Source organism: Bufo gargarizans, chromosome 6 (assembly GCF_014858855.1).
Source record: "Bufo gargarizans isolate SCDJY-AF-19 chromosome 6, ASM1485885v1, whole genome shotgun sequence".
NCBI lineage: Eukaryota > Metazoa > Chordata > Amphibia > Anura > Bufonidae > Bufo > Bufo gargarizans.
The window spans coordinates 273,869,021-273,887,645 of record NC_058085.1 but is presented as its reverse complement, the minus strand read 5'-3'; the positions used below and the strand labels follow the sequence as shown (position 1 = coordinate 273,887,645).

Below are 18,625 nucleotides of genomic sequence, written 5' to 3'. Positions count from 1 at the left end.
ATGAGAACCGGAACCACCGAACCCTCGAGCAAGTGCCTCCATTCTTTAAGGGCCTGCACGATGGCCAATAACTCCCTGTCACCAATCTGATAGTTGCACTCCGCGGAAGACAGTTTCCGGGAGTAAAACCCACAAGGAAGCAGAGGACCCTCTGGTGTTCTACGCTGAGACAGAAGGGCGCCTACTCCCGTCTCAGACGCGTCCACCTCGAGGACAAAGGGCAACCCAGGGTTGGGATGCGACAGAATCGGAGCCGACACAAAGGCGGACTTTAGAGCCTCAAAAGCTCGGATGGCCTCGAGCGGCCAGACCTGGAAATTACTGCCCTTCCTGGTCAGATCCGTGAGAGGCTTGGCTAGCATAGAAAAGTCCCTGATGAACTTCCGATAATAATTGGCGAAGCCCAAAAAGCGCTGCAGGGCACGAAGACCACTGGGCTGGGGCCACTGTAAGACAGCCGAAACCTTCTCAGGATCCATGGAGAACCCCTCAGCGGAAATGATGTAACCTAAGAAGGTTACCTGGGATCGGTGAAATTCGCATTTCTCAAGCTTACCGAACAGCCTGTTCTCTCGTAACCGTTGCAACACTCGTCTGACATCCATAATGTGGGCCTCCATGGATTCAGAATATACCAAGATGTCATCCAAATAGACCACCACACACTGCTGCAACAGGTCACGGAAAACATCGTTGATGAATTCCTGGAAGACTGCGGGCGCATTGCACAACCCAAAGGGCATAACCAAGGATTCATAATGACCGGTCCTGGTGTTAAACGCGGTCTTCCACTCATCGCCCGCCTTGATCCTTACCAGGTTATATGCCGCCCTCAGGTCGAGTTTGGTAAAGACCGTGGCCCCTTTGAGGCGATCGAACAGCTCGGAAATCAAGGGTATCGGGTAAGCGTTCTTGATCGTGATGCGATTGAGACCCCTGTAATCGATGCAAGGCCTCAACTCACCGCCCTTCTTTTTCACAAAGAAAAATCCAGCCCCTGCCGGGGACGAGGATTTGCGAATGTGTCCGCGTGAAAGCGCCTCCCTCACGTACTCCTCCATGGCCTCATTCTCCGCTACCGACAGTGGATAGACTTTGCCACGAGGAGGAACGGCACCAGATTGTAACTCTATGGCACAATCGTATGGGCGGTGCGGAGGTAGGGCAACCGCGCGCACCTTATCGAATACATCCCGGTACTCTTCGTATTCAGGAGGCAACAGAGAGTCCGAGGAAGTACACAGCAACTTGACAGGCCCATGGATGCAACTAGCCCCACACTGCGGTGACCACGAGAGGATCTCGGCCGATCTCCAATCGAAAGTCGGATTATGCTTCTGGAGCCAGGGGTACCCCAAGACCACCGAGTAGTGTGGAGACGAAATAACCTGGAGACAGACCGACTCTCTGTGAACGGCACCAATGGCTATCCCCACTGGAAGGGTCTCATGAGTCACGTGTGGCGGCAGAAGGGGTCTGCCGTCTATCGCCTCAAGAGCCAGTGGGGAACCTCGAGGCTGCAGAGGAATGGAATTGGCGGCAGCGAACACACTATCAATGAACAAACCACCAGCACCAGAGTCCACCAACGCCTGGGTCGTCACCGAGCCCCCGACCCAGGAGAGGACAACAGTGATCAGTGGTTTGTCAACACGGGAAACCGGGGACGAGGAGACTCCACCCAAGATCTGCCCCCGACAGGATCTCAGGTGCGAGCGTTTCCCGGACGGTTCGGACATGCCAACCGAAAATGCCCACCGAGACCACAGTACATGCATCGGCCCTCGCGTCTCCGGAGTACCCTCTCCCCCTCGGACAGGCGAGCAAACCCCAGCTGCATGGGTTCACCCCCAGACAAGTCATCCCCAGGAGGCGTGGGAGGAGAGGGAGGCACGGGTGGGACAGCAAACGTAGGCGCCAATCTGTTAGAAGACCTCCGCAGGCTCTCCTTAAAGGAAGGTCTCTCCCTGAGTCTGGTGTCAATCAAAATCAGGAAAGAAATAAGAGACTCGAGCTCCACTGGTAGGTCCTTAGCTGCAACCTCATCCTTCAAGGCATCCGAGAGACCATGAGAGAAAGCAGCGACCAGAGCCTCATTATTCCAGCCCACCTCTGCTGCCAGGGTACGAAACTCAATGGCGTATTCAGCTACGGATCGTGAACCCTGTCTGATGGACATAAGGAGCTTCGCAGCAGAGGCAGCACGAGCCGGCACATCGAATACCTTCCGAAGAGAAGCAACAAAACCGGAAAACTCGGCAACCACCGGATTGTTGTTCTCCCATAAAGGGCTGGCCCAGGCCAAGGCCTTGTCCGAGAGCAGCGAGATCAAGAAGCCCACCTTTGATCTCTCAGTAGGAAAGGCATGTGGCAGCAACTCGAAATAAATGCCCACCTGGTTAAGGAAACCTCGGCACTGAGTTGGCTCTCCCCCAAAGCGCTGTGGAAGGGGGGCAGAACCGGTCATACCCCGAGACACCGCAGGCGCAGCAACAGGTGTCGGGGTAGACTCTGGCGCAACAACCGGAGCGGCAGTAGGAGCGGGCCCAGGAGCGACAACCGACCCATCGGCAACGGAAGCGAAATGAGCCGTGCGTTCAAGCAGGGTTTGCAACGCCACAGCGAACCGACCCAACAGGTGATCCTGCTGATCAAGTCTGGCAACCAGCGTAGGTAGCGAGGATGGCCCTGTACCGTCAGAATTCATGGCTTGGTCCTAATGTCAAGGAACCATGAACCAGACGTACAACAAGAGATACGTGGAAATAAGAAGGCTTTATTGCAAATCAAGCTGTAAGCAAAAGTCCAAACGGATGGCTAAACCGAAGCAGGGTCTTGCGAAGCCAGAGGTCAGGAACCAGAAGGGTAGTCAGACGAAGCCAGGATCAGGAACCAGAAGGGTAGTCAGACGAAGCCAGGATCAGGAACCAGCGGGGTAGTCAGACGAGGCCAGGATCAGGAACCAGAAGCAGCAGCAGTCTTAGAAGCATGTGCACACAGGAGGACCAAGCAAGGAACTGAAGCCACAGACCTCCTATATATATGAGCTAGGCATCCAGCTCCTCCCAGTGGGAAGGAGAAGCCGCAGGGTGGGAGGCTACAAGAAACCCAGAAACCAAGATGGCCGCCAGCACATGTCAAACGAAGGAGAACAGCAGAAGGTAAGACCATGACAGTAGCGTACGCTGGGGCCGGGGGAGGGACTGGAGGAGGAGCTGGGGGCCGGGAATAGCGGCGGGGCGGTGCAATCAATGTACTATAGCCCCGCCCCGCCGCTCCGATATACTAATATTAAATGTCTTATTCGATTAAAATATATTAGATATGCCCCCTCACTCCTATATTGCTAATTGTACCTTAAATCCTATTCCTAGCTTCTGTAATGCAGGACGGGCGGGCGGCAGCGTGACTCCTTGATGTCACGTGCCTGCGCCGCCTACTTTATGAATGAAGCAGGCGGCGCAGGCAAGTGACGTCAGCGAGTGACGCGCCGGCCGCCCGGCCTGCATTACAGAAGCTAGGAATAGGATGTAAGGTACAATTAGCAATATAGGAGTGAGGGGGCATATCTAATACATTTTAATCGAATAAGACATGTAATATTAGCACTGGGGGCGGCAGAGGCGGCGGCGGGTGGGTGAGCTGATCTGTAGATGGCACAGTTAAGGGGGGGGGGGGGGGTGTCTGTGGATGCCACTGTTATGGGCTGGGGGGCTGTGGATGCCACTGTTTTGGGCTGGGGGGCTGTGGATGGCACATATATAACAGTGCCATCCACAGATCCCCCCCCCCCCCTGTAACAGTGCCATCCACAGATCCCCCCCCCCCCCTGTAACAGTGCCATCCACAGATCCCCCCCCCCCTGTAACAGTGCCATCCACAGATTCCCCCCCCCCCCCCCCCTGTAACAGTGCCATCCACAGATCCCCCCCCCTGTAACAGTGCCATCCACAGATCCCCCCCCCCCTGTAACAGTGCCATCCACAGATCCCCCCCCCCTGTAACAGTGTGTCAGTCATCCACAGATCCCCCCCCTGTAACAGTGCCATCCACAGATCCCCCCCTATAACAGTGCCATCCACAGATCCCCCCCTATAACAGTGCCATCCACAGATCCCCCCCTAGAACAGTGCCATCCACAGATCCCCCCCCTGTAACAGTGTGTCAGTCATCCACAGATCCCCCCCCCCCATAACAGTGTCAGTCATCCACAGATCCCCCCCCCCCCCCATAACAGTGTCAGTCATCAACAGATCCCCCCCATAACAGTGTCCGTCATCCACAGATCCCCCCCATAACAGTGTCCGTCATCCACAGATCCCCCCATAACAGTGTCCGTCATCCACAGATCCCCCCATAACAGTGTCCGTCATCCACAGATCCCCCCATAACAGTGTCCGTCATCCACAGATCCCCCCATAACAGTGTCCGTCATCCACAGATCCCCCCATAACAGTGTCCGTCATCCACAGATCCCCCCATAACAGTGTCCGTCATCCACAGATCCCCCCATAACAGTGTCCGTCATCCACAGATCCCCCCCATAACAGTGTCAGTCATCCACAGATCCCCCCATAACAGTGTCCGTCATCCACAGATCCCCCCATAACGGTGTCCTTCACAGATCCCCAGTAATAGTGCCACCCACAGACCACCATTAGTTCCAAACCCACCAAAAGCTAAAAATAATTTTTTTCTTATTTTCCTCCCCAAAAACCTAGGTGCGTCTTATGGGCCGGTGCGTCTTATAGGGCGAAAAATACGGTAAATACGACCAGACCTCCTGAACATAACAAAATGACGAAACAAAGCAACTAAAGACAAAAGAAAAAGGAGTTATTCTTTATATAAAAAAAATATAAAAACTTACATCGTCTTCATCATCGAACAGCGATAAGGATTTACTGGTCTTGGTCGCTGGCGCACTTGCTGTTTTAGGCTTGCTGCCAGCTTGACTTGGTGAAAACAAATCTGACTATAAAGGGATAGGAATACAACGTAAAAAAAGGGGAAACTTGTCTAAATATTACTAAACAAATTTCATTGTATACATTGAAACATTGTGATTTCTCATAATGAACATGAATGTGTGGAGATTAGTGCATGGTCACATGGGAATCACTTAAAAAGATATTCTAAAAAAGGAGATTTTTGTATAACTTACCAGTTAAATCTCTTTCTCGCTCTTCCTTGGGGGACACAGACCTTGGGTATAGCTCAGCTCCCTAGGAGGCGTGACACTAAGTAAAACTGTTAAGCCCCTCCTCCATCAGCTATACCCTCAGCCTGGAGATAGAGGCTACCAGTTGCGTGTCCAAGTAGTGAAAGGATAACAACCAATAACGGAAACAACCAGCCAGCAACCCAACGGGGCGCCAGACCATAACCCTGTAACCAAACACAGAAGGGTGGGTGCTGTGTCCCCCAAGGAAGAGCGAGAAAGAGATTTAACTGGTAAGTTATACAAAAATCTCCTTTTCTCGCCCATTTTCCTTGGGGGACACAGACCTTGGGACGTTCAAGAGCAGTCCAAGAAGGGAGGGACCACAAACCCAAGGCGGAACACCACCAGAGCATCAGGAAACCGCTGCCTGCAAAACCAGGCGGCCCAAAGCAGCATCCGCTGATGCATGCGTATGCACCCTATAGAACTTTGTGAAAGTGTGCAGAGAGGACCAAGTGGCTGCTTTGCACAACTGTTCAGCCGAGGCCCGATGCCTCTGCGCCCAGGAAGCTCCGACTGCTCTGGTGGAATGAGCAGTGACGCCGAAAGGCGGAGGTCTGCCCTTGGCTCGATAAGCCTCAGACACCGCCAGTTTAATGAAACGGGCAATAGCCACCTTGGAGACCGCCAACCCTTTGCGCGAACCCTCCGGAACCACAAACAGGGAGTCCGTGCGCCGAAAGGACCCGGTGACCTCCAAGTAAATCCTCAACGCCCTGACCACATCCAGACGGTGCAGTTCCCGTTCTCTGGGGTGGGAAGGAGAGGGACAGAGCGACGGAAGGACGATGTCCTCATTGATGTGAAAGGCGGAGACCACCTTTGGCAGGAAAGTCGGGACAGGCCGAAGCACAACCTTATCCTGGTGGAAGATCAGGAAAGGTTCGGAGCAAGAAAGAGCCGCTAACTCCGACACCCGTCGGAGAGACGTGACGGCCACAAGAAAGATGACCTTGCAGGACAGAAGGCGAAGGGAGACCTCCCGTAAAGGCTCGAAGGGGGCTGATTGGAGCGCCGAGAGCACCACATTCAGGTCCCAGGAAGGAACTGGAGGGCGGTACGGCGGAACAGAGTGAGCCACCCCTTGTAAAAAGGTCTTAATTGGCCCTAGAGGGGCCAGGGGACGCTGGAGAAGAATAGACAGCGCCGAAATCTGACCCTTCAGAGAACTGAGGCACAGCCCCAGGTCCAGACCCGACTGGAGGAAGGACAGGATTGTGGGAAGAGAAAACCGGAGAGGTGGGATGCTCCGGGACTCACAGAACCCCAGATAGGACCTCCAAACCCGATAGTAGATCCTAGAGGATACGGGCTTACGAGCCCGGATCATGGTGCGGACTACGTCCGCGGAGAAACCCCGTCGCGTTAAGACGGCGGTCTCAATAGCCACGCCGTCAAACGTAGCGAGCCTAAATGCTCGTGGAAGATCGGTCCCTGAGAGAGAAGGTCTTCCCTGGAGGGCAGTGGCCACGGTGCGTCTGCCAACAGCAACATTAGGTCGGCGTACCAAGACCGGCGGGGCCAATCCGGGGCGATTAGAATCGCGGGGACGCCCTCTGCCGCGATCCTCCGAAGAACCCGTGGCAGGAGGGGAAAAGGAGGAAAGACGTACAGAAGGGAGAATTCGCGCCACGGAAGGACGAGCGCGTCGGCGCCGTATGCCTTCGGGTCCCGTGCCCTGGCCAGGTATAGGGGGACCTTGTGGTTGAATTTGGAGGCCATGAGGTCCACGTCGGGGCGACCCCAGCGAAGACAAAGGGCTTCGAACACCTCTGGGTGCAGGGACCATTCTCCCGGGTCGATGGTGGACCGGCTGAGGAAATCCGCCGCCCAGTTGTCCACCCCCGGGATGTAAATCGCAGATAAGGCCGGCACGTGCGTCTCCGCCCAGAGGAGAATGAGGGTCACCTCTTGCATCGCTGCAGCGCTGCGAGTGCCTCCCTGATGGTTTATGTATGCCACAGCCGTGGCATTGTCCGATTGGATCCGAACAGGGTGGCCCCTCAGCAGATGGGTCCAGTGTCTGAGGGACAGAAGAATCGCCCTCAGTTCCAGAATATTGATTGGAAGTCTGGACTCCGATAGAGACCAAACGCCCTGGACGGACCGGGGAGGGAAAACCCCCCCCCACCCCCGTAAGCTGGCATCTGTGGTAATCACCAGCCAGTTCAGTGGAAGGAAGGACTTCCCCCTTAGAGGGATATGCAACCACCAGCCGAGGGAAGCCCGAGCCAGGGGAGGCAGAAGAAAGGTCCTGTCCAGACTCCTCGGTGATTTGTCCCAGGCCGACAGAATTGCCCTCTGAAAGGTGCGGGATCGGAATTGTGCGAACGGCACCGCTTCGAAACAGGCAACCATCTTTCCCAACAACCGCATGCTGGATCTGAGGGAAGGGCGGTGATGACGGAGGAGACTGCGAACCGACCCGCGAAGGGCCAGACGCTTGTCCGACGGAAGGCGGACCTCCGCCAACTCTGTATCCAGGAGCATCCCCAGGAAGATCAGCCGTCTGGAGGGGGTAAGGGAAGATTTGGGGTGGTTGATAATCCAACCGAACCGCGTCAGGGTCTCCAGAGTGAGTTCCACACTGCGGGATGTCTGAGAGAAGGAGGGTGCCTTGACCAGGATGTCGTCCAAGTATGGGAGAAGAAAAACACTTCTTGAACGTAGAAGGGCCAAGACAGGGGCCAGGACCTTGGTGAACACTCGAGGAGCCGTCGCCAGACCAAAGGGAAGGGCGACGAATTGGAAGTGATCGTCCCCCACCGCGAAGCGCAGGAAGCGGTGATGACATGGAGCAACCGGAACGTGGAGGTATGCATCCTGAATGTCGATTGAGGCCATGAAATCCCCTCTTTCCAGGGAGGCCACTGCGGACCTGAGAGACTCCATCCGGAATCTCTGCAGTCGGAGAAAACGGTTCAGGCGTTTTAGGTCCAAGATCGGACGCACTGAGCCTTCCTTCTTGGGAACCACAAAGAGGTTCGAGTAGAACCCCCTGAACCTTTCCGTCGGAGGCACGGGGGCGACGACACCCTTGTCCATTAGAGAGTGAATGGCCGCGAAGAAGGCGGCCACTCGTACGGGATCTCGCGGAGGACGGGATCGGAAGAAACGGTCTGGCGGAATGGACGCAAATTCGATTTTGTATCCGCAAGATACAATCTCGAGCGCCCATGCGTCTGAGATGTGGGCCCGCCATACGTTCCTGAATAGGAGAAGGCGGCCCCCCACCCGGGTGGGTGGGGGCGCACCTTCAGGCAGAGGGCTGCTGGCCTGTGGGAGCCCGTGCAGGCTGGGACTTGCGCCAGGTAGGTTGCGTCCGAAAAAACGGCTTCTTGCGTCTATCCTGGGCTGGGCCAGAGGAAGAAGAACTGGCCGCGGGTCTAGACCCGGTGGGCTTGCGAAAGGACCGAAAACTGGGACGAACCAGCGCGACCACGGGGGGCGCCCATTGGCCTGGACTGGGGGAGGTGAGTACTCTTCCCACCCGTGGCCTCTGATATAAGTTCGTCCAGACGGGTTCCGAACAGGCGGGAACCCGTGAATGGTAGGCCGGCCAAAGAGCGTTTGGAAGCGGCGTCCGCCGCCCAAACCTTCAGCCAGAGTTCCCTCCTGACAGAAACTGCCAGGGCAGAGGAACGGGCAATGAGGGCACCCGCATCAAGGGAGGCCTCACAGACGAATTTTCCGGCCTGAACAATTAGTTGGGCTAAGGAACGGAGGTCCTGAACAGGGACGTCCGACCCTAACTCCCGTTCCAGTTGCAAACCCCATTCAGAGACCGCTTTGCCAACCCAGGCGGAGGCAAAGACCGGTCTAAGGGCCGAACCAGAGGCAGTAAATATGGCCTTGGAGAGGGATTCCGTACGACGGTCCTCAACAGACTGGAGGGAAGATCCGTCCTGTACAGGAATAGTAGTGCTTTTGGACAGGCGAGCCACGGGAGGATCAACCTTAGGCGGGGATGTCCACGTGGTCACAGAATCCGCTGGAAAGGGATAACAAATGTCCAGCTTTTTGGGTGTAATAAAGCGGACGTTAGGCCGAGTCCAAGCCTTGGATACCACAGAAGAAAAATCAGCGTGTATGGGAAAAACCTTGGAGGCCTGTTTGGGGCGGAGAAAGGACACGCCGGCCTGTTCAGAGCTGGGGGGGTCATCGTGTAGCTGAAAGGTATCACGGATGCTAGTGACAAGATGCCCCACCGCGGACGCCAATTTGGACGGAAGCTCTGAGTCCATGTCCACGTCCGAATCCGCCAGTTCTCCCTCAGAAAGCGTATCCGTTTGAGAGGATAGACTTGACTGAGCTCGCACGCATGGCGGAGAGAGCGAAGCATCTGGAGAAGATGTGCGCTCAACCCTTGAACGTTTCTGAGTATGCCGGGCCCTGGAAGATTCGCTGGGAGGCAGGGAACCAGTGGGGGCGGCAGAAACGGTAGTCCCAGCGGGTGCGACAGGGATTGTGGCAGCCTGCGGGAGAGGCGGTCTATCCACGAGACGGCCCACTACGTGTGTAAGGCTTTCCACCGCCTGAGACAGAGACCTAGCCCAGTCAGGGGGTTCAGAGGCACCGGGGGGCGCAGCGGGAAGCGGGCCCTGCACCGGGGCCTGACATGCAAGGCAATGCGGCTCAGATTGCCCCCGCGGAAAAAGTTCCTTACAGGCGGTACAGGCATGGTACCAGGGTTTGGGGGCACCTGTGGGATCTGACATGCTGAAGTGTGGTTGTACTCTAATATAGAGACCACAAAGGGTTATAGCAGCTATGACCAGGAGGGTTAGGAGAGGGTTAACTGTCCTACCAGTGCCTCAGAAGAACGTCAGGAGATGGCCCAGATCAGCAGCAGCAGAGAAGCAGTGAACAGCAGTGAGCAGCAGAGAGCAGCAGAGAGCGCCCACAGAAGCCGAGCGATGTACACAGGAGGTTAGAGTCCCCCACCGTGTCCCAGCTTCCTGTCAGGAGTGAGGAAGCGCGGGAAACCTCAGCAGAAAGCACGGGGAACAAGCTCCGCCCCCTCCAGCGCTTGAAATGTCTCCTGTGAAGGAGAACGTAGCTCCGCCCCCAAAATGACGCGCGCGTAAGCCCCGCCCCCTGCCGGGACCGCTAAGCCCCGCCCCCCGTTCTCGGCGGGAAGGGGGAGAGAGAGAAGAGAAAAATGGAGTCAGCCCCGAATGAGGGGGAGGGGGGGGGAGAAAGATAGCAGCGTGGGGGGGAACGGCGTGGGGGTGCTGAGGATGCTGCTGTGCTGCATTGTCCTGCAGATGAGCGCTCAGAATGAGCGACCACGGGTGCCCCCCTTACCCAGAGGGGTAGATGCTGCAGATAGGGACGGGGTATGGGCTGGAATAGCCATCTCACCGTCCGACGTCTTCACCCTCAGTCCTTTCCAGCAGGGTCGCCCCTTCAGCCACTGGCACCGCAGTGGCAGGAAGCTGGAAGAGGGGCTTGGCGTGCGGGCGACCCCCTAGCTGGCGGGATGTAGGGGAGCCATTGCTGCCCAGATCCTCCTATTGCTTCTGTGGGGGAGGCAGCAGTGCAGATAAGTTGGCACTGGCGCAGCTCAACCCCGGGAGAGCAGAGAGGTCTAATGCGTCTCTGGTATCCCTAGGAAAAAATAAAATAACAAAATTAGAAGAAAAAGTAAAAATAACAAGGAGAAAACAGCCCTGCAGTAGCAGGGAGTGTCTTGCCTCCTTGGACACTAAGCTAAAACTGGTAGCCTCTATCTCCAGGCTGAGGGTATAGCTGATGGAGGAGGGGCTTAACAGTTTTACTTAGTGTCACGCCTCCTAGGGAGCTGAGCTATACCCAAGGTCTGTGTCCCCCAAGGAAAATGGGCGAGAAAATAGAAATAGCAGTAATAATGATTGTTTTTATGTAATTCATTAAGTGAATGGGTCCGCATCCGTGATGCGTGGTGCACACGGCCGTGGATTGCCGACCCGCCGTTGGGCGGTGTGCACGAGGCCTCATACAGTCTTCACAGCGACAGGGATAAGGAGGTTCTGACTGTGAGGAAGAGCTCAGGGAGGGGGGCAAATAAGATAGGGTACAAAAGCTAATAAAGTAAAAAAAAAAAAGTTTTGCTGTGACCGTACCTCAGAATCTTCCTCATCGGAGAAGAGACCTTTGGTTTGCTTTTTGATCGGTGGTTCAGAAGGCTGAGTTTTTTCGGCAGGGATCGGTAGGCTCTGGAAGTAAGAAAAACATATTATAGAGAACCGGCAAAAAACATTAAAGGGGTACTCCCATCTTACACATGACATACCCACCTCTAGGGCCTGCGGCCACCTCCAGGCAGGATTAATGGAGAGGATGCTACAGGTGCGGGGTCCGCTCCATTCACTTCTATGGGAGTCAAGGAAGCAGCTGAGCATCCATGACTTCCCTACTCTTACAGAAGTGCATGGGTCGAGCCAAGATATCCGTTGCTCCCTCTCCATTTAATCACTGCTTGGATGCAGTGGTCAGTGGCGTAAAAAGGGGTCTTTAATACATATTTACAGTATAATCTCTGTATTCCCATCCATGAGGACAAATGGCACAAGGCGACCCATACATCTACCTTCACATGATTTTAGATTTTACTGCCCTCTGTCCAGTCAAAAAAACTATAAAAATAAAAACATCCAATGTTCATAATCATCATCTGCAACTAACGCCCACCTTAAAAGGAATCCGTCACCAGCGACCTCCTTAGCCAACTGTTTGCACAGCTGTGTTTCCCCTGATTAAAACCCTGTTTTTCTCTTGTTGCTCTAAACCTCCATTCCCGAGTTATGATACTCAATATGCAAATTAGGCATTTATGGAGCAACGAGGGCATCACTGTTGCACTTACTACACACAAGCTCCACTCCTTTTTGTGGTCAGCTTCTCACTAGCTGCTTTGATTCACAGGGCAAGTTTTGACAGGCCAGCCAGGGAAGGTCTGGCCACAGAAAGGAGTGGAGCTTGGGTGCAACGGTGATGCCCTTATTGCACCAATGACCTAATTTGCATATTAAGAAAAAGTATCATAACTCAGAAATGGAGGCTTAGGTCAACAAGAGAAAAACTGTGCTTTAATCAGGTGAACCACAGCTATGTGTCCATGCAAACAGCCGGATAGGGAGGTCGCTGGTGACAGTCCCTTTAAAAAGCACATTCACTACTATAAGCTTTTACAATATATCCTGATGTCCGCGAGGATTCATATTGCGTCCAGGTGGTGCTCTCCCTCACTTTCGGTATCAGTGGTTATTCACAGGGTTAATCGCATTGTGTTATATGAAAAACGTAATGTCACTTTAACCATTTCCAGACCGGGCCATTTACCACCTTCCTGACAGAGCCTAATTTCACAAATCTGACATGTGTCACTTTATGTGGTTATAGCTTTGGAACACTTACTTCTGAGTGCCATTCTGAGATCGTTTTTTCATGACACATTGTACTTTATGTTAATGGTAAATTTGAGTCAATATGTTTTTACCTTTATCTATAAAAAAAAAATAAAAAAATCCAAAAGTTTACGAAAATGTGCAAAAAAAAATTCAGTGTTTTCTAAAATGTTATCTCTCTGCTTTCAAGACAGATAGTCATGCCACATAAAATATTTATTAGTTAGTTAAAGGGGTTCTCCGGGCTTTTAATATTGATAACCTATCCCCAGCGCTGACTCCTCCTTCACTGTTTACCTTCTCCCCGTCGCCTCTGCAGCCGTGAGCAGGTGCAATTACACCTAACAGTCCCATTCATTTCAATGGGACGGATCGTTCCCATTGAAATTAATGGACAGTTAGGTGTAATTACACCTGCTCACCGCTGCAGAGGCGACAGGGAGAAGGTAAACAGTGAAGGAGGAGTCAGCACTGGCACGGTGATCAGCTGGGGTGCCAGGTGTCAGACCCCCGCCGATCTGATATTGATTACCTATCCTGAGGATAGGTCATCAATATTAAAAGCCCGGAAAACCCCTTTAACATTACCCATATGTCTATTTTATGTTGGCTGAATTTTGGTAATGTAATTTAATTTTTTTAGGAAGCTATAAGGTTTAGAATTTTAAAAGCAATTTTTGAAATTTTTAAGAAAGTTTCCAAAGTCCACTTTTTTAAGGATCAGTTCAGTTCTGAAGTCACTTTGTCGGGCTTACATAATAGAACCGACCAATAAATGACCCCATTTTAGAAATGATACCCCTCAATCTATTCAAAACTGGTTTTAGAAATGTTGTTAACCCTTTAGATATTCCACAGGAATTATAGCAAAATAGGAGGTGAAATTTCAAAATGTCAAAAAAAGAAATTGCAGATTTTCCATTTTAATCAATTTTTTTCCTGGAACACATCAAGGGTTAACAAAACAAATCTCAATATTTATTACTTTGATTCTGAAGTTTGCAGAAACACCCCATACGTGGTTGTAAACTGCTGTACGGGCACACGGCAGGGCACAGAATGCAAGGAGCGCTATATGGTTTTTAGGAGGGCAGATTTTGCTGGAATGGTCTTTGGGCACCATGTTGCATTTGAAGAGTACACCCACAGTGAAACCCCCCAAAAAGTGACTACATTTTGTAAACTACACCACTCAAGGAATTTTTAAGGGGTGTATCGAGCACTTCACTCAACAGTTGTTTCATAAAAATTTTAATACTTGGGTGTGAAAATGAAAAATGATTTAAAAAAAAAAAAATATTTTTTATTTTTTATTTTAACAAGAAACTGGTGCTTTAGGCCCAAACTTTTTTTTTTTTTTTTTTTACAAAAGATAACAGGAGAATATCTCCCCCCCCCCCCCCCCCCCATCCCAATTTACTACCCACTTTCTCCTGAATACAGTAACACCCCAATTGTGGTTGTAAACTGTTATTTGGGGATACGCCAGGGCTCAGAAGGGAAGGAGCAGCTTCTGGATTTTCTGTCATGGTTTTTAAGAGCAATAACTTTTTTTTATTTTTTGTTAAATGAGCTGCGTGAGGGCTTATTTTGTGCGAGACAAACTGTAGTTTTTATTGACACCATTTTGGCGTACATTTGGCTTTCTGGTTGCTTTTTATCTCATTTTTGGGAGGTGAAGTCACAAAAAAGCTGTTTGGTGTCAATTTTCAAATTTTAATTTTTTTTCCACACTGTTCACTTGATGGGGTAGATCATGAGATATTTTTATAGATCCGGTCATTACGGACGCAACGATACCAAATAGGTCTAGCTTTTTTTGCGTTTTATACAATAAAAAAAATTTTAGAAAAAAAAAAAATCATGTTTTTGTGTTGCCATTTTCTTAGAGCTATATTTTATTTTTCTGGTTATAGTCTTGTGTGAGGGCTTGTTTTTGCGGGACGAGGCGACATTTTTATTGCTATCATTTTGGGGTACCTTTTGATTGATTGATATTATGTTTTTTGTGAGGTGACAAAAAAAATAAAAAATAATCTGTTTTGGCATAATTTTTATGTTTTTTTTTTTACAACGTTCACTTGATGGGGTAGATCATGTGATATTTGTAGAGCCAATTGTTACGGAATATGTCTATTTTTTTCTTTTCTTTACATTTTACACAATAAGAGCATTTTTAGAAAGAAAAAAAAAATCATGTTTTGTGTGCAATTTTCATAGAGCCATATTTTTTTTTATTTGCTGGCTATGGTCTTGTGTGGGGGCTCACTTTTTGCAGGATGAGGTGATGTTTTCTTGCTACCATTTTGAGGTGCATACAACTTTTTGACTGATTAACATTATGTTTTTTGGGAGGTGAGCTCACAAAAAAAACAAGATTTTGTGAAACTCGCCTGTAAAATCTGTTTCTCGCTTGATTCATTGGGGGACACAGGACCATGGGTATAGCTGCTGCTGCCACTAGGAGGCGACACTAGGCTGAAAACTGTTAGCGCCTCCTCCGCCAGCTATACCCCCTCCGGCCAGGAGAGGGCTCTCAGTTTGTGCAAAAGCAGTATGAGAAGCAGAACAAAAAACGGAATACAAAAACAACCGCACACTGTCAACAGACCAGAACGGAACGAGGCCCCAGGAATCTGGCGCCACACCTGCCGTACTTAGAACACAGGGTGGGTGCTGTGTCCCCCAATGAATCAAGCGAGAAAACGAGATTTTTGTATAACTTACCAGTAAAATCTCTTTCTCGCTCTTTCCTTGGGGGACACAGAAGACCTTGGGTATAGCTCATCTCCCTAGGAGGCGTGACACTAAGTAAGAACTGTTAGGCCCCTTTCACACGGGCGACTTTTCCGTGCGGGTGCGATCCGTGCGGCGAACGTATGGCACCCGCACTGAATCCTGACCCATTCATTTCTATGGGGCTGTGCACATGAGCGTTGTTTTTAACGCATCACTTGTACGTTCAGTGCAAATCGCAGCATGCTCTATAATGTCCGATTTTGACGTGACGCAGGCCCCATAGAAGTGAATGGGGTGTGTGAAAATCGGATGGCATCCGCAAGCAAGTACGGATGCCATGCGATTTGCACGCATGGTTGCTAGGAGACCATCGGGATGGAGACCCGATCATTATTATTTTCCCTTATAACATGGTTATAAGGGAAAATAATAGCATTCTGAATACAGAATGCATAGTAAACCAGCGCTAGAGGGGTTAAAATAAAATAAAAAATAATTTAACTCACCTTAGTCCACTTGTTCGCGAAGCCGGCATCTCCTTGTGTCTCCGCTGCTGATGAACAGGACCTGGGATGAGCTGCTCCATTAAATAGAGCTTAAGGACCTTCGATGACGTCACTCCGGTCATCACATGATCTTTTACCATGGTGAATCACCATGGTAAAAGATCATGTGACGTACCATGTGATGACCGGAGTGACGTCATCGAAGGTCCTTAACCGGTATTTAATGGAGCAGCTCATCCCAGGTCCTGTTCATCAGCAGCGGAGACACAAGGAGATGCCGGCTTCGCGAACAAGTGGACTAAGGTGAGTTAAATTATTTTTTATTTTATTTTAACCCCTCTAGCGCTGGTTTACTATGCATTCTGTATTCAGAATGCTATTATTTTCCCTTATAACCATGTTATAAGGGAAAATAATACAATCTTCAGAACATCAATCCCAAGCCCGAACTTCTATGAAGAAGTTCGGGTTTGGGTACCAAACATGCGCGATTTTTCTCACGCGAGTGCAACGCATGACAATGTTTTGCACTTGCGCAGAAAAAATCGCGCATTTTCCCGCAACGCACCCGGCTCTTAGCCGGGCCAAAAAAATGACGCCCGTGTGAAAGAGGCCTTAAGCCCCTCCTCCACAGCTATACCCTCAGCCTGGAGAGAGAGACTGTCAGTTGCGTGTCCAAGTAGTGAGAACAAGGCAAAGTCCAAAAGTGGAACCAACAAGCCAACTACCCAACGGGTAAAACAAACCCGGAAACCGTGCAGAGAAGAACAAAGAATGGGTGGGTGCTGTGTCCCCCAAGGAAAGAGCGAGAAAGAGATTTTACTGGTAAGTTATACAAAAATCTCGTTTTCTCGCCCAGTTTCCTTGGGGGACACAGAAGACCTTGGGACGTTCAATAGCAGTCCAAGAGGGGAGGGACCACAGCACCAAGGCGAAGCACCCGAAGGCATCAAGAAACCGCCGCCTGCAGGCCAGGCGGCCCAAGGCAGCATACGCTGAAGCCCGAGTATGCACCCTGTAGAACTTGGTAAGGTGTGCAAGGAAGACAGTGACCGCCTTGCACAAATGCATGGCCGAAGCCTAATGCCTCTGACCCAGGAGGAACCGACAGCTCTGGTGAAATGAACGGTGACACCAAAAGCAGAACCCTGCCCTTGGTGCGGCAACCACCGCAATAGCCACTCTGAGAAAGTGGAGGAAAGCCACCCTGGATGCCGTCAACCCTTTGCGCGGACCTCCTGGAACACAAGAGGCCGAACGTAGACAAGAGTCGGAGATCTCCAAGTAAAAACTGCAAGGCCCAAACAACGTCCAAATCAGTGAAGTGTCCGTTCCCGGGGGTGGGAAGGGGAGGACGACTGCCTCGACGAAATGAAAGACAAACACCACCTTCAGAAGGAAGGAAGAGACGGAATGGAGAACAGCCCTGTCCTGGGGAAAGACAGAAGGCTCGGAACAAGAAGGGCCGCCACTCAGGCACCCGCCAGAGACACGATGGCTACAGAAACACAACCGTACAGGACAGAAGGAGTAGAGAGAACCTCTGTAACAGCTCCAAGTGAAAGATTGGAGCGCCAAGAGCCCAGTATGTAGTTCCCAGGGCGGTACCGGAGGGCAGTACAAAGGAACCCAAGAGCCGCTCCACGGAAGAAGGTCCAGACAGGCCCAGAGGGCCGGGGAACGCTGAAAGAGGAAGGGCAGCGCTGACACCTGATACTTCAAGCGACAGAGTCCCAGTCCCAGGTCCAGGCCGGACTGGAGAAAGACAGAACCATGGAGAGAGAAAGAAAGAGTGGGGGAACGCCCAGCTTCCCACAGAACCCCAGGTAAAAACCTAAGTCCTACAACAGATCCTGGACGAAACACGGCCAGGAGCGAACACTAGCGAGCCCACTAGAGTCGCCTGGGCAAGAGGGTGAAAACCCAATGATCAGGCGCAGACCAGTAACACGGGTAGAACGGTCGGTAGAACTGGTCCCGCCGGCCCCCGAGCAAAGTTGTCCCGTATCCACCCGGAGTGGGGGAGCAGAAGGACAAACGGACAGGAACCGAAGGGTCCGCCCAGCAACCGCCAGATGCCAGGACGAGACAGGCTAAAGCCCAAGCCGATGCAGTCACCACAGGAAGACGGACTACAGTCCCGGTGTGGGAGATCTGAAGACAATCTTGACCAAATGGTAGTCCTCCCAAGTTACCAAGAAGGTAAGTCCATAGCAGAAACATTGCCTAGAATTGAAAAAAAAAAACGCAATCTGCACCCAGCGGGAGGACAGAACGCCGTAGACCCGGTAACTAGGTACACAGCTAGTACAGCCAGTGTGGACAAGGGGGACTCAAAAGGGAACACAAGTACCATCCACACGAACAACCATGCTCTCCCCCGAGGGAAGGGCAGTGAAGGAACAGCCTCTGAAGCGTGGCCGGAACAGAAGCCACATCGGAGTGATCTGTACCGAGTGGGAGCCAAACAGAACCGGCGAGAAAAGGCAGTCGAGACAGAGGCCGGCATAGGAGTGGGCAACAGAGAAGCCATAGGACAGCTCAAAAGCAGAACACCGCTACACTGAGACGCCCGGTCCACCGCCTTGAATACCCTGAAGAACCCAAGGCGGAGGTCCTCCGGACCTGGGTAGGCGAGCACCCAAGAGAAGTTGGGTGACCTTCCCAAGAAGAGCAGCCCGAACCTGGTAGCAGATCAGACTGAAGCACCGAGGGCGCCAACCGGAAAGAATCATACCACACTGCACCCGAAGAGGAGGAAAAGGTAT

The 18,625-nt window shown here is 51.7% G+C and overlaps 1 protein-coding gene across 2 annotated transcripts in view; it reads right to left on the bottom strand.

The window, feature by feature from the left end:
* The window catches only part of LOC122942450 (WASH complex subunit 2A-like), a 138,534-nt gene that overhangs the window by 72,205 nt on the left and 47,704 nt on the right, over positions 1-18,625 (bottom strand). For both annotated transcript variants that reach the window (XM_044300080.1, XM_044300079.1), the window contains exons 16-17: positions 11,329-11,421; positions 4,871-4,975 (exon numbers count right to left, since the gene is read on the bottom strand). In XM_044300080.1, the coding sequence (XP_044156015.1) occupies positions 4,871-4,975; positions 11,329-11,421 (198 nt within the window). The remainder of the gene's footprint in view (positions 1-4,870; positions 4,976-11,328; positions 11,422-18,625) is intronic.